Here is a 17,108-nt window from a genome sequence, read left to right on the forward strand (position 1 = left end):
TTTGCAATGAGTTCAGTCGTGGAATTGCTGTTAATGATGAATTTCATGGGCTGAAATTTGGCCTGTGACTTTGCACTGGTAGCTGCTTTGGAAGGACAGTCAGATAAATATTAGCCAAGAGCCTGAGTTGTACTCACTGTCACATCGCTGGCACAAGGCAAGTATAAAAGCAGCTGACCTAGACTTGCAGTATCGCTGGCACCCATCTGGGCACTGTGGTCCCTCTGCCATCCCGGGCATGCAGCAAGATAGAGCTGGGGAGGTGTCTCCAGTCTGACTGTGCCACCATAGCTTCTGGGGCTACCCCGGGCATGCAATATATTATGAAGGGCTTTTAGAACTGACCATGCGCCTCATTTGCTTATTGCTGACCAAAATTGAAGACTACCAAGGGGACTGTGGGTTGTTGTGGAGGTTTTGTCCAAGCCTCGTTGCATCTGGGTCCTCTATAGAGCTGGCACTACACTGTCATGGGCAGGGCGCTAGTGCAAGGGCAGTATCGGGAATGGCAACACCTGAGAGAGAGCAGTGCAGAGTGGGCTGACACTATGCCTTGCCCATGCCACACACAGGGTGTAGTTGCACTTCCTTCTGCTGGTGGAAAGACATATTATTTTAAATAAGCCATTATTTCAATAACCATTATGACCTCTGGGCATGGCTTGGGAATCATTAAACCCAAAGTAAACAAGGAGTGTAGCTCTCCATCTGCTTTTAACACCATGCACAGTTCAGCAACACAACTGTTTGGGCCACATACATAGCTAAGTATGTTAGTATTTACAGTAGAACACGTCATGCCAGGTTTAGCCTACAAACTGATTACAGGCACAAGGTTTCATTATTTTAAGTGATTTATTCTTTTCTGATGCGAAGAACACCACTTCTCTGCACAGAATGCTGCCTGTGAACTCTGCTTTTCCACTTAAAGGATGCTAAGCAGAAGCTAGCCAATGAAATGAAGGTAAATTTAATTACAAAAAATACAACATTCTTCAAAAAAACAGCAGCTCACTCTTTCCCCAACAAGGAAAAATACAAATAAAAACCCTTTGGCAATGCTGAGGAAAAATCTGGGGCTGAGGTGAAAGGGACACAGCTTGACGAGTAAGCTGAAAGCTGAATGTGGATTACCCGTGAGTGCAAAAATGAATAAATGTGTTTTATTCCATTATATTAATGAAATGGTTAATTCGGTTGCTATAGCAACAAAGAACAGCCATGCTAAAAAGCTAAAGGGCTATACATAATGCCAGATACAAGGTCTCTCTAATTCTAAAGCTGATTTTCTTAGCTACAATAGAAGTGATGTGTGTTTTCAATATCATCTTAAGCTTTTGCTTCAAATCCTCAAGCTAATCCAATAAATAGGCCAATAGCATAAAATAGCATATATGTTTTCACCTCATAAAACTTAGGAAAGAGGTTTACCTATGCACAGTCAAAAGAAAAGATGCACAGAGTGCAGCATGGGGCTCTTTAAAAGGGCTGTTCTGCACGTGATGATGAACAAGAAAATGTGTTACAATGGGAAGTTCCTACAGTTACGAGGCAGGTGACTGCACAGAAGATCACTGCAGTGCCAGCTCAGACACCAGACATAATTGTGCTTACCACCCTGCTAGCTATTTTACCTTATGGAAAATAGGCTTTATATTCTTCTCACTTGCATTTCTCATGATTTTGTTTAAAAATAATAATTCTTAAAGACTTCGATAAGGAATCCCTCACTCCTTGCTCTTGTTTTAGCAGTGCCGAAGACAATTATCATTATTAAAATCAATGGTGAAGCAATGTAAAGCTGAGTGCTGCTTCCACTCCCTTTGGCTCCCTTTTGTTATAGTGAGATTTGTCAAACTCCACATCACTCACTTTGCCTACAATAAACAAAACAGAATATAGCACACCTGTACAAGAAAGAGAAGGCACTGACTCCCCTCACTGAACTCAGGCTTACAAAATTTGGCGTTTTGCACCTGCACAAAGTGGATGACTTTTATCTGCAGGACATCTAATCTGCTTGATAACAGGAGTTCAATTCCTGAGAAACATTATTTCTCAGCAAATGAGTATGAGGAATTCAGTGATGAGGCCTAAACCTTTTGCCAACGAGCAGAAATAAAAGCTGTGACAGTAAGTACTTTCTAGACTAAACAGGTAAGCAAAATGTCCTTTAGGGTGATGATTAGCTCTAATAGGTGGTGTGTGACTCTCATCAGCAATTAACAGTGCAATTAGCAGGCATTTGATACTGACTGCCTCTTTCTTGGCTGGAATGCAACAAAAGGGCTTTCGCTGTTGAAGGCAGTAACACTGAGGAGCAACTTGTAACTATATCTTGTTTAATATGACAAAGAAGAAAAATGCTTGATCTTAAAATAAAAAATACAGGGCCAATCAATGGTTGCAAGATGCTTTATTCAACTCATATGAAAATCATTTATTACGACTCTCTTGAATGTTACACAGTACCTCAAAAATGTGTGAGCAACAGCTCGAAATTATTTGCTGTCCTTATCTTAAGGATCTTGGATGCCAGATATGTGAAAGGCCCATGCTAGACAGATGAATACTGCCCAAATGCCACATCTAGAGGCTGGAAGGGAATGCCATAGCTGACCCTGCAGAGGAAGACCCAGCCACCTAAGGCGCAACGGCAGCTCTCTGCGGAGCGTGGGACATCTCCCCTGTACTCATTGCACTGCAATGCTGAGTATATGCGAGAAGGCTGGTATATCTACAGCATCACAAGAAACCTCAGTAAGTTCAAAGGTATGTTAATACTCGGCAAGGGCTAGCTAAACTGAACAGCTATGGTTTTCAGCTGCTCAGCCGCAGCAGGAAGGAGTTTCTTCTGTTCCAGCACTCAGTCCAAGTTAATTCACATATATTGCCCACTGCTGGTGTTTGAAAGACAGGCACATAAAGGTAAAGCTTAACAACTTGCAGGTTTTTTAGAGAGAAATGAGCAATTACATTTCCTTGTGGTAACTTCAGTTTAGTTAAACTAGAAGGGGGTGGATATGTGTGTGCGCAAATACACATGCATCTGTGTGCGTGTATTTACTATTAAGATTTGAGATCATTTAGGGCTTTATTTGTGCAAAGGCAATGAATGTTCACTTGCTGAGCTGACCTCCAGCTTCTTTGCTTGGTAGCTATGAGAAGCTCTGCTCCCACATCACAAAAAGTCATGATGAGCAGATTCAGACCTCTGAGAAAAAAGGAACAAAAGCGAGGTCTCTGCTCCTGGGCAAGACCAACATGGACGTTTGCACAAGACCAAGCAGACCAACCTGAGGAAGAGTTATTAAAAACTGATGTCCTGGAGAAATAACTGGAGAGCTTACTCTTCCTCAGAAAAAGAAAGGAAACAGCAGAGGCAAAGCGACCCAGATGGCCCATAAGCAGACTAATTATATGAAAGACCCAGAAGCAATGCTGAAGTTACTAATCCAGCTGCTGAGAGAGTCTGCCAGGTTGTCAGATGTTGCCAATGAAAACCTATCTTCCACAGTTCATCAAGGAAGTGGAGCAGCTTGGCAAAGTGAAGTCTTTGCCAATAAAATAAATATTTTATATTAGAAAAAAATATTTTCTACTAGGAAACATGTTGAAAAATATAAAATTTTAACAACATGCCCAACCTCATGTTACAGTAGGTAAATAATGAAAGATATATACAGAATATGTTGGCAGGATATTCTATGGGTAGAAAATACCTATGCTTTACATTACATTTCTACAACTACAGTCCTGGATTGTGTTAAAAAAAGTGGGGTTTATGGCATATGAAGTTGATGGCTTGAATCTAGCAATCAGTTCTGCCACCTTGAGATAAAGCTTAAAGACAACAAAACTGGAGGAGCGAAAAGTATCAATAATAATGCTGGAAGGCAGGGATACTGCAGAAATGACCACGAGCCACTCTGCAGCTGCTGAGTCACCTCACCCAGAGGCCACACAGTTAAAAGGCCCTTGTCCTCCAAGGCACAACAAAGACAGGTAACTTGTATTTTGCTCCTGTTCTAATTTTGTGAAGTGAGCAAATTTGTGTCTTCAATGAAGGCTTCTTCTAGTGACTGGTAAAGCATCAGAGCAAGGAGCAGTACACAAGGTATAATACAAAACACGCAAGACTGCCTGTAACTCTTTTTTTATCCAACAAATTAAGAAAATCAACCATGATGATAGTCTTCAAAATAGTTCCTGTCTGAGTTGACACACAGCTGCATAGGTGCTGCCAGTGTTCAAAGCAATTCTGCAAAGTACTTTCTGAAAGGCCATTAAAGATCTCTATTGTTTTTTGCTTTCACATCTTCTACTGACAAAAAATGGGTTCCTTTGAGCACTGACTTGATCTTTGGGATCTCTTCACCATAAGCCTCTGCCAATAACTGAAAAGTTTCCATTGTGAATTTCACAAGAAACCTGATGCTATCTCGCTGTTACTCTTGCATATCAACATTTTCCAACCATGGCTAAGAAAACATCTATGTTTGAACACATTTCCACTTGTACTGAGTGAAGCGATCAAGCTGAGCCTTGTCTCACTGTGACAGGTTAGACCATATTCTATAACCATCTCTTTGTGTCTCCTCTGAGCTACAGGGTTAGTCTCGGTTTTTTTGTGTATCAGACCTCATACATGTCTTCAACACTGGAGACACAGGCTACCTGTCAGATTCATGCACTAAAGCTAGTTTTAGTTTTGCTGAGGTCAACTCAATATTTTATTTTAAATTAGGAAATTATATATTTTAAAAATCCTATGCGATTTTTCAGTGTGCCTATTAACATTGCCAATCCAATACCGTGGAAATATTATGTCTGTTCATCCTAGAGGCCAAAACCCAAACTGCCTGTATAGACTGTTAGCAAGGCAAAACATCTCTTTTTCCAGTGAAAATGTACGAGTGCACTGGGATTCACACAAGCGGATTTGGCAGCTTTTTCAAGTATTTCTTGGACTGCAGAGCATACGCTGAACATGGGGAGCTTTCTCTGTTCAGGAATATGATGTGAATAAGAATGTGCTCTTGGAGGATGAAGGATGGCTTTTCTATCATAATTTAATTTGTTAAATATAGTTTACAATATTTTATAATAGTAATCAATAGGATAACTTGTCTGAAAGTGGCAAGGGCTAGGGCTGCAGGATCTAATCCAGCATGTCTTTAATAATACATAATTCCTTAAATGTGCAGCTAAATCACTGAAATATATGAGCTTAATTTGAAACCATTTGCACTTTGAAAATTCATATCCCTTTTTTAATAACTGGCTACAATGTTTGCAGAATTGACCAGATTTTTCTGATTTGTTTCCTTGGCTCTTGAACACACTGAATGGGATGAATTCCCCAAGACAGATGTGAAAAATCTATAAGAACCAGGAATATGTCCTTTGTGGCTCTCTCCTGCCTGTTTACACCTTGCCTTACCCTGATGACTTAAAGACAGCCCTGCAGGAGACCTAAATGCGGCCATTTCTCTGAGTTACTGCAACACACACATTTATTTCTGGCTGTCAGAACTAGAAAGTATTCACATACATTTTGGAACATATTTCCTGAAACTGTTAATGGACTTGTTAGGACAAGAGTGCAGAAGAGGCAGTGAGAAAGAAACCTGCATAATATAACCCATTATTCTTTCTTCAGTAAACAAATTACAATCTTGATTGTAATCTTGATTCACAAAGAGTGCCTTTACTACTCTGGTGTTTGTTTTATAGCTACTTGGGGATACTGGATTCCTGTGACTACTGAATGTCCTAGGAAAAGCTCTCATTTTGCTGCTACATTTATGATGTTCATGTGCTTAGCTATTTAAATTAGGTCTCCTGGCATTGTTTTGTATTTAAAAGAAGCCACACTATCAGATGTGATGCCTCAGGAGCTGGAGAGTAAGGTAATCAGCTCTGATGATGCAACATGGAAAGATCTTGAGAAGCTGGTCGGTTTAGTTGCAGGTGACACACTGCCTCTCACCCTCAGGGTTTGTGAGAGGTAGGATACAAAATAAGATGTACCTGGTAACAGCCTGGGAGAAGATAGGTACTTCGCCTTGCATCTACTAAATGAGAACATGAACTATTACCTGCAGATTATCTAATTTTGATGGGCACACAAGGGCATGCTGCCCATCAGCCAGCTTCTCAGAAGACATACCAAGTAGTAGGTGCACACAAAGAATCTCCAAACTTTGCCCCTAACATTCACAAAACAGCTTGTTCTTCCTTTGAGTACTCTACTGCTCATATAAGATAAGAAACTACTAGAAGATCAAAAGCTTTAAAGAAATTTCAGCAAATATTTCCCAAGCAGTATCAATATCTGCTTCTGTTTTCATCTGAGTGTGAAGAATCCACAATGATGAAGAACAAAATTAAAAAACTGAGATAAGGCTATTAGTGGAGACACTGGGCTGGAGCCTACCAAGCAATTTCAGCAGGCAAGCCTCAACATCAGCAAAACAGTGTTGGTAGAGTGAGGATACTAAACACACTGGAGTGACACAGAGTGTACATGTGTATGCATGCAAGTGTGTGTGTGCGCGCGCACGTGGGGAAGGGAGGCAAAAGAAAGACAAGTCAAAGGAAGACAAAGAGGTGCCAGAAAGGGCCAAAGAGCTTGCTGCGTTCTGCCCTGTAGGCAATTAACAGAATAATGTACACGTGAATTAACTCCGTAATGATTCCTGGAGTGAATCTTAGAGATCATGAAACACCACCTGATGAGCCTCTACAAGAAAAATTTGTTTAGTAAATAATAAAAAAAGCCACAACAAACCTGAGTTTCTTTCAACATTTATTTATAATTTGGTGCACAATTCAGAAATCAAGTAACAAAAGTCAGCTTTTGCTGCTCACAGCATAGGATTAAAGATATGGAATTGATCGATCGTTTATCATTATTATGAAACAAAAGGCTTTATATTCTTAAGTGGAGTAAAGCAGACAGCAATATCATCATATTAGAACGTTCCTACTGTGAATGAAAATGGATTAAAACTGAGTTATTGTTCAGCAAGAAAAACAAATCTGTATTTCTTTATGGTTGTGAAACTATTATAACCATACTTAACCAGTAAGTATGAAGAACTGGCACAGGAGGAAATCATCTTGCCAGTTTGCCCTAAGTGTCTGTGTTTGGCAAATGTAGTCTGCAGTGTGTGTATTCCATTTGAACGTAATCAAATCTCTGACCTCTAACATGTACATTCTGGAACATTAATTGGCACAATTAAAAAGTTATTTAAAGGATGAGCTTGGAGAAAAAAAATGTTGTCACATGTCAGAATCCTGAAATGCAACCTAGACTTCATAATAAGCCAGTTTAACAGTTTTTTGAGATGTTACTATTGTTTACTGGGGGGAAGAAAGTAATGATCAAGCTAGCCATGCAGCACACAACACAAATCTGAAGAGTCCAGCATGTGTCAGTGCACAGCAAATTTATTCTATAAAGTGGCTAGTGTGAGAAAGAATTAGAAAAGATTATAAAAAGACATTACCATATGCTGTAGTATTTGAAAGTGATTAATCCAGTTCTTATATTCTATTTTAAACTCACTTTCATTTGTTCCCATAGAAAAATAGAAGGCACATTGCTTTGTTTGAATGCTATGTGGTTAATTACATCTTCTAAGAAACTCTTTTAAAACTAAATGTAATGTTTAATTACAAAATGCCTCCTTGAAAACAGTTAGCTTGTACATTGATTTGTAGTTCATTAAAAATGCTTTCTTAATTATATTTACAGCCAGAAAATACATAAAGATTAAAGAGTCTGTAGAAGAATTTTGAAATTACAGTATGAATTGTAAGGAGGAAGTTACACTTCAAAAAGTGGTCAACCAACTGCCAAGACTGACTAATTGCTGCCTTTCTGTAATTTCAAAACTTAATTCTTGTAAAAATAGTAATTGGAAAACACATTGTTCATTGTAACGGCTATCAATATTACATTTTTTTATAAGAGTAGATTTTCAAGAACTAATTAGAAAGCAAATCAATTGCATCAAACAAGTGTAAAGTTCACATTAGCTGTCGGACTGATCACCTCAACACATGGGGTTCACGGCTAAGGGCAGCCCGCGCTTTGGTTCGTAGGGTGTTGTCCTGGAAACCATGCGGATGCAGTCGATAACAGGGCAGACGCTGAGACACAGGGTGCAGCCTGTACAGCTGTCAGTAACCCTGGGCAGGTGGGTTTCAGGATCAAACTGGATAGCCTGTGAACAGGAATAAACATTATTGATGTCACTCACAGAAAAGGTCAAAATTGCTCCCATTTTAGTGCCTGCATTTCCTGCGCTACAGCACTTGGAGACATCTTGGTGTGATTCTGCACTGCAGCTATAGCAACTGTTCAACTGGCAGGGAACAAAACAAGCCCCCCTCTCAACATTTTAAAATTAGAAATATGGGCCAAATTATGCCTCAGCAAAAGCTCACAGCCACAAGAGCTGGTTACAAAAGGAGGAGTTGAGCCCAAGATGTTTAAACTCCCAGAGGGATATTTCTCCTTTGTATGATTGAAATATTTCATAAGACAGCAATTTGCCAGGGTTATTGGTTCAGAGGAGACACCAGAACATGCCTGTACAGCTTTAGCACAATGCTGGTTGCAGTGTTTTCACTTGACTTTTATTTTCAGCACAGCATAAACAACCTAATTTAATAGAGAAAAATATAGCACACTGTGCCTTGTATGATTATTTGCTTTTGCAAATCTTCAAAAGGGGTATCTGAGTTTTGGGCAGGCGGAGCTTGCTTTGCTTCTCATGTTTCCATGCCGTGAATCATCATTACCAATTAGGGTGATAAGTGTATTTGAATATGAAATAACAATTGCAGTCTCAATGAAATAAGCTCCTGATATAATGGGAACGACAATTAAAAGCAAAAACAAAAGCATCACGCGGCCCCAGAAGCTTTGGTACCTGAGAAGCAAGCCTAGAACTGTAAAAAATAATTTAAAAAAACACTGAATATCTACTTTTAAGAGTTTCAGTAAGGAAAAATCGGACCTGAATGCTGAACTCTCACTTACCTGCAAACAAGTAGTGCCTCTCCCTAACCACCGTCAGCAACTGAAGGACCTGTGGGAAGTACTCCGTGCAGCTGCAGGTTGCCTCCAAGGGCAAATTTGCAGCATTTGGAGTTAGACTGCTAGGAGAGCACAGAAGTTGCTGTAGCAACCAGCAAGGGCATGAAGTAGGTATTAACTGCCCCGAATCTACAAGTTTTAGTTTAGCCTGAGCACAAAGGCAGCTTTGGTTTGTGAATATTTAAGGACTCCTTCCTCTCTCCCTAACAACAATGCGTATCATCTTGAAAGGGAGTTAAAAAGGGAGAGGAAGTCAAGACTAGACTGCTAACTTTAAATTAAGGAAAGCTTTTCTATTTGAGTCATACAAGGTGATAGCTTTGCAGAGGAGCATGGATATTTTTGAAACAAAGATAAGCATAAAGCAGAAGCTGTTTTGAAGTGGGAGGTGATTTCTTTGTAACTAAGAATTTCGTTGCAATTAGTTGCAATTTTTTTTCCATTGTTTTTTTGTGCTTGGGAAACATCCTGGGGTTTTAAGCTTTGGTCTTTTTGGTGCTGATTTTTTTCTTGCCCAGTTATAGAGAAGAAAGTTATACTAAATATAAACACAGTCTTTTGCTTTCCTAGAGCTATATTCTTCCCTTTACTGGGATATTCGATGGGAGGTGAAGAGGTGAAGATTGCAGTGTCAAGGAGAAATTTAGGCAGTTAAAAGGCCACTGTGGTAACCTAATCTGGTATAAATGCAGCATTAATTTTTTCATGAGTGGAAAAACCCCATGTCTACCTTTCCTTTGACACACTTGTTTTAATTGCAGGAGTTGATTTTAAATGGGAAGACTCATTTAACTGTAAGCAGTTAGATTCATCATACCTACTATTGATTAGATAGAATTAAGGATAAAAAAAAAGGTCATGGTGTTCACAGGAAACCTGGTGCTCAGCTGAAATATTTATTTCTGTCAAACTATTCTTACACTGGGATGAATGGAAAAATTCACATAGAAATTATTGCGTACTGCATATTGGATTCTGTGGAGGTTATGTTAGACCATGTTTTGGTTTTCTGAAAGAACATGAGTCCTCCTCTGCTGCCAATTTTATTGCAGACCAGTCCATCAGCTCAAGTGGACATGGCAAGGAATGGCACATAGAAATGCTGATACTCTTCATACAGCTTATGTTACTGTACCGAGCACAAATCAGAGAAATACTTTGCTGTGAACAGGAGCCCCAGCTCAAAATTGTGCTATTTTCTGGTCACGATGATTTCTGCAAACTTCAACCTGCTGTTCTAAACCCTGGCAGCTATCCTGGAGAAAGGATTTGTATCTCAATCAAGATTAAAACAAAAGCCCACCTGCCTGAAACCTGGATTAGTTCAAGTTCAGTCACGCTGCTAGAACAAGGACTAGGTTTCTTAAAAAGCATTTGGCGTTAAGAACAACTCTTGTCTCCCCACATCCCCTCAGTGGGAAGGGATGAATTTTTCTTTTTCTCCTTCATGTACTTGAAAACCACCAAAGAACTACATTTACTGCCATCTGATGTGGGTCTCCTTCATTTTCTTACTCTTAAAAAGAATCTCACTTCCCACTAACACTTAAGGAGGCACTGGGAGATTGACCTATAGCTGGCTTGTGAGTGGAGTACATTCTGCATAGCTCTCTAGAAGAAGTCATGCTGGGTGGTGCTCTCACTGCCATGCAAGTAGCTCAGACAGGGCTTGTGCGGCATAGCCTGGGAGCAGGCTAGGGTTCAAATCCAATACTTTAGACATCTGTTTTTACCACCTGCTCATTAACAGAAGGTGGATTCTTTCTTCCCAGCAGCAGAAAGATAACTCATCGTGTCTTTCTGCTCATTACAGCTGTGCTCTTACCTGGTAGCCAGAATCATTACAGGTCATGTAACATTTGCCACAGTTGATACACATTTCCTCATCAATCAGAGCCACAACTTGCTCTGTGTTGCAGAGCTCACCATATGTTCCAATATACTGCAGTGCTTTTCCAATTACATCCTAGGGAAACAAAAAAGTTATTGACTCATTTAGAAGATACCTAAGCAGTTTCTACAGATGTGCAGGAATGCTCTCTGGTACTTTAATATGGAAGATTTGGCCATGCATTGTGATGACGTCTATGATTTTTCTTACAATTTCCAAGTTGCTGACCTTCGTACATCCTGTAAAATGCGAAGAATGCTCTGTCCAGGCACATTTTGACGGAGGGCAGTATTAGCAGTATATACTTGTATACAAACACGTTACACGAGTAGGTTACATATTTAGTACTTGATTTTGAATGTGTTATTGTTTTGCCATTATTGTGCGAAACCTCAAGGAACAAAGTGAAGAATAGAACAGGGGTGACGGGCGACAAACAATTAAGTCATGCTTGGTCATTTCTCATTAGCATAGATTTAAAAACTCACAGCATGAAAAGAAAGAGGCATGATCAAATAAACTGACAGAGAAAATAATAACTGATTTTCTTTCTTTAGTAAGAGTCGTAAACGACGCGATCATCAGTTTATTGCAAAAATTGTGCAGGAGTAAGCTGTGGGTCTAGTCCTGAAGTTTTGGTTCATTTCTGTTAACTTCACAGGGAGGAATTTGTGGAATCAACTTTAGACCCCTGAGCTGCAACAGTAAATGTTTTGGCAGGGCAGTGTATGGGTAAACACCACAAGGGGAATACCTGTTCTTTAAAAGCAGCTGAGGACCTACTTGATGCAAACCGTTTCCACTCTTTATCAGGGGAAACTCCAAAGTTCAGTGGCAGTTCAGCTTCACTGAGTCAATGGTAGAGACCAGTTACATTGGACTACAGCTATTCCTCAGTTAAATTAGTTTAACTTGTGGAAGTATAGCACAGATGATCAATATGACTGCATTTATAAAGATCCACTCTGTGGCACTCTATTGGTTGCCTGGGTATTTTGTGAATTTACTAAGCACACTTCTACAACAGTACCATGTTGCCAAACAAGTTTGATTTTATGTGCAAGACTCTCCATTGCTAAGATAAAGTTGTGCTCAGTAAATAAAAATTATGTGATGCAAGAGTACATTTTACTTTTGCTTTGAAAAGGGCTATTACTGTTAAAGAAATCTCATTGAGTGATAGGAGAACATAACTGCCTTCAAAGTCATTCTACTATAATAAACCAAGAAGTCACCATGATTTTGATCACAGAATTTGATCCAAGTCAATTGAAAAATGCTCAAGATCAAGCCAAATATGAGACACAGACAAGTCTGCTCAGAATTCTAAGCTTCAAAGTGTTTGCCTGTAGTCTTGCATCACCAAGAAACATAAGGATTTCCTTTTGGATTCTATTTCTCAATATTTTCTTGAAGAACCAATACTTACCTTATTCCTATCAGTAAAAAAAAAATAAATTCTGAAAACGATTAGCAATCATTTTAAGTGTAATATGCTCTATTTAACCCGTATAATTTATAATCACATACAATGCTCTATACATTGTTTCACTTCTTACTGCAGAAGAACCAGATTACAGTAATTTACATTTTTATTGCTTATCTCATTTTTTTAACTTAGAAGCCTACCTGGCCTTCAGGATTTAAATTACAATAGTATCTTTACGCAATGAGACAAAAAGTCTGTTTAACTGGATGCAGTGGTAGGATCTATGAAGTTGCTCTTAATGACTGCTGAGGTAGAAAATTCAACCATATCTTAAGCCCAGAAAGAAGGACAGGGTAATTGTACTGTTTTCTTATTCCAAAACCACTCAAACACCTTTGCTGACATGTGGAATACGTTGGTTGCATTCATTCAGTCCTAAAAGCTTTCCAGTTCTTCTCAGCAACATGTAGAGAACATTAATGCTCTTCCAGCGTAAGACAGGTATGGCACATTGCTATAGGCAGCATGATGAGTGTGGACAGATGACTGTAAGCATGCAAGTTATCACAGCTTAATGAGTTAGCAGTCATCAATAGAGCTGTGCAAGCTGATTATGTGCATGGTCCAAATTCACTGCAAATTTGAAGTAAAATCTGTTTGCTTAAACCACTGTAAAAGGTCAATTAACTACTATGAAAGCATTTCAGCTAATACTTCTTACTTTGGTATTGCAAAGGACTAGACTTGAACACACGGCCTTTTACTGTGCCTCCACTGATGATCTACAGTAACTAATTCAATAAAGTATGATCGCTTAAGACCTACTCAAACTACTGCATTTTCATTTCCATGTCTTACTCAGAAAAATTCAAGGATTTACTGGGAATTGCTAAGCACTTTTCAGGTTGCTTCAGTTCTCAGGTTTCTGCAGTCATCTGTATCAGTTGAAAAATTGTAGTTGTAGAATTCAGCTCCAGCTTGTTTCAAGTCTTGTGTAGGCTTACCTTTATCATACCTGCTACAGGTTTCAAAGTACACGTGTCTTTGTGTGATCTACTGCCCCCAGCAATACTAAGTATCCTAGAAGTGTCTCTATTTTGTCTCTCTAAACATTCCATGGTATGTCATAAATGCATGTGTCATCTGGAAGTACTGGTTTGTGTACTGAAGAATTTGAAGAAATTATGTAAAACCTGTATTACAGTACAGTAGCTTTCTACTGCCTGTTCATGTTGTAAAAGTGTATCAACATGGGGAGATTCCTGATAGTGAAGGGCTTTTTAATCTAACAAAAATCTAACAAAAGCAGACGTTTAAATGGAATATGTTATTAACAGTTTTCTTAGTGAGGTTCTGGATTCACATTTGTATTATTTAAATATCATTTGGATATTAACAAATCCCACAAAGCTCAAACAGGTTGCAGAGATGGGCTACTCATATAATCATAGGATGGAGGGCCATGCTTGTAAGAAGACAAAAAGAGCCTCATGAGATGTTTGGCCTAGGAAGAGGAAGGCAAAGCAGGAATATAATGTCTCTTTATATATACATCAGGGAGGGGAAAGAGCTATTTAAGTTAAATGACAATGCTGGCACGAGAACACATGTGCAGGAGAACGCATGACAATGCTGGCACAAGAACACATGATTATAAGCCAGCCATGAATAAATATAAAGCTGGAAATTAGAAAAGGCTTTTCAAATGAGGAAGGAGTGAGGTGGTCAATTGCCTTCCAGAAAAGCTGGGGGACAGGAGGGAGACAGTCCAAGGTTTAGTATAGCATTAAGTAGTTCAGGAAATGGTTGCTTAGAAGAACACGATCAAAACAGATTTTTCCAGTTACAAACTTACACAGGGAATAACAGAAACAATGCATATGGCATGGTGATTTCTGAATTTGTAACCAAGTCTCACTTCTCACAGCTTACAAAATACACTTTGGGGGGCTTAGAATCCCAAATAGAGATGATGATGGCATTTTAGAGGCCCGAAAGTGATTTCAAAAGACTGTGTCAATGATGTACTGCTCATTTACTCTCCTGGGTGTTGTGTCTTTTAATCACTTCTTTCTCTCAAGCAAACACTGTATCTTTATTCATTTGCAAAGTTTCAAGACTTTATTGATGAAAAAAGCAATAGTACTTAAAAGATGTTTTGCAGGTGCACTCTTTTACAGCATCTCAAGCTATCTCAGAGCTTCTTGTTTCCATCAAATCACAAACGTTTGGAACAAAATAAACAGTGCAGCAAGAAATAATCAGCTTTCACTGTTTAAAGAGCAGTTTCACTCCAAAAAGCAACTGTCTAAAATGGCACTATGGGACTCCACACTTGGTATATCTCAATGGCCTCCGGATCAAATTTGCACTCTTTACAGTATAATGAGTTTTTTTGCCAACTGCCAGACCTGCAAACAGAAGCCAGGTTCTGAACGTCAAGCTGTGTTCTTTCTGCTTTATGCATTACCAGCAGCAAGGAAAATAAAAGCTGGAAGTTAAATTTTGTCCTAAGTTACACCTTTGCAATCTCAGGGACCTAGAGCATTCCTTTAATTACTGCTGTGCTCTGTCCTGCTCTTAACAAAACTGCACTGAACAAACTGGGAGAGGAATTTAGGCCTGCAAATGGAACAGGCAGGGAATTTAGTTGCTATGGAGAGAATCTGAGCAGAATACATTAGTTTTATGTTACTAATGAGTACAGAAAAAAAAATCATTTTGTTACTAAGCTAGACAGATGTGGTTTTGAGTATACACAAGGAGAAGATCTGTTCAGTAGGATATTGTTTTTACAATCCTATTTTTATTAGCTAGTTGCATTTTTTATGTTCACGTACCAAACATTTTATGGTGATTAGCGTTTCATTAGCCATCATATTAGTAAACCTACATTTGTAAATACAATTCATGTTTCAGGTATGGCTCCTTGCAGACCTCCATCTTCATGCAGACCACGCTGTAAAGGACCATACTGTGCTCTAGAGATGATGAACATCACAGGCCTCCCATCAGATCATTAGAAAGCCAGACACAGTGCAGGTACTGCATCTCATATAGCAAGTTCAAAGGGAAGACACATGCATGGCCTTATCGAACTTTTTTAGTCACTGCAAAACACTTTGCATGTCACACACTATTCAGGAGGAAGGTTTGTTGACAAGGAACTTTGTGCACCTGAAATTAGCATCAATAGCAGGTAAGAAAACAGGGCAATTTTTAGATTAGCAGAAGTAGAGGTCTGCCTGTTGTGAATGACATTCTGGCCTAAGGATAGGCCTCAACATCAGTCTTCAGGTCTCCGAGGGGCCTTTAACCATGATATAAATGCTGAAGTTGATTCACTACCAAGTAACATAAAAAACTCCTAACAAAGCATTTGACATTTAGATAGTAAAGTTGTACACTTGATGCCAAGTTCTCTATCTGTTTGGGCAGTTCTCAGAATTCAATAGGTTGTGAAAGAACAAGGAGCTCTGCAGAAGTGCCCTCATGTGTGTTCCAGAGAATACATGGAAAGGGGATGAAACATTGCAAAGATAGTTAATGACACTCTGTTTCAGTGTTTATCTCCATTAGGGAGATGTCTGCCTTCCACCTGGTCTTTTTTGACAATAAAGGTGAGTTACTGTCAAAGAGAGAGAGAGGAAAAGAAAAAATGTTAGAAAAAAAATTATGGATTAAATCATAGAATCATAGAATCATAGAATAACCAGGTTGGAAGAGACCCACCGGATCATCGAGTCCAACCATTCCTATAAAACACTAAACCATGCCCCTTAGCACCTCATCCACCTGTGCCTTTAACACCTCCAGGGAAGGTGACTCAACCACCTCCCTGGGCAGCCTGTTCCAGTGCCCAATGACCCTTTCTGTGAAAAATTTTTTCCTAATGTCCAGTCTAAAATCTCCCCTGGTGGAGCTTGAGGCCATTCCCTCTTGTCCTGTCCCCTGTCACTTGGGAGAAGAGGCCAGCACCCTCCTCTCTACAACCTCCTTTCAGGTAGTTGTAGAGAGCAATGAGGTCTCCCCTCAGCCTCCTTTTCTCCAGGCTAAACCACCCCAGCTCTCTCAGCTGTTCCTCATAAGGCCTGTTCTCCAGCCCCTTCACCAGCTTTGTTGCTCTTCTCTGGACTCACTCCAGAGCCTCAACATCCTTCTTGTGGTGAGGGGCCCAGAACTGAACACAGTATTCAAGGAGCGGTCTCACCAGTGCCGAGTACAGAGGGAGAATAACCTCCCTGGACCTGCTGGTCACGCTGTTTCTGATACAAGCCAAGATGCCGTTGGCCTTCTTGGCCACCTGGGCACACTGCTGGCTCATATTCAGCCGGCTGTCAACCAACACCCCCAGGTCCCTCTCCTCCAGGCAGCTTTCTAGACAGACTTCTCCTAGTCTGTAGCACTGCACAGGGTTGTTGTGCCCCAAGTGCAGGACTCGGCATTTGGCCTTGTTAAACCTCATGCCATTGGACTCTGCCCAGCGGTCCAGCCTGTTCAGATCCCTTTGCAGAGCCTCCCAACCCTCCAGCAGATCAACACTTCCACCCAGCTTAGTGTCATCTGCAAACTTGCTAAGGGTGCACTCAATGCCTTCATCCAGGTCATTGATAAAGACATTGAACAGGGCTGGACCCAGCACTGAGCCCTGGGGAACCCCACTTGTCACTGGC

At 39.9% G+C, this 17,108-nt stretch overlaps 1 protein-coding gene across 3 annotated transcripts in view; it reads right to left on the minus strand.

Annotated features, from left to right (window-relative positions):
* Positions 1-6,806: 6,806 nt before the first annotated feature.
* The window catches only part of DPYD (dihydropyrimidine dehydrogenase), a 368,728-nt gene continuing 358,426 nt past the window's right edge, over positions 6,807-17,108 (minus strand). For all 3 annotated transcript variants that reach the window (XM_069862153.1, XM_069862154.1, XM_069862152.1), the window contains 2 exons: positions 10,941-11,081; positions 6,807-8,237 (listed from right to left, as the gene is read on the minus strand). In XM_069862153.1, coding sequence (XP_069718254.1) covers positions 8,067-8,237; positions 10,941-11,081 — 312 coding nt within the window. In that variant the 3' untranslated portion in view covers positions 6,807-8,066. The remainder of the gene's footprint in view (positions 8,238-10,940; positions 11,082-17,108) is intronic.

Source organism: Phaenicophaeus curvirostris, chromosome 8 (genome assembly GCF_032191515.1).
Source record: "Phaenicophaeus curvirostris isolate KB17595 chromosome 8, BPBGC_Pcur_1.0, whole genome shotgun sequence".
Classification (NCBI taxonomy): Eukaryota; Metazoa; Chordata; class Aves; order Cuculiformes; family Cuculidae; genus Phaenicophaeus; species Phaenicophaeus curvirostris.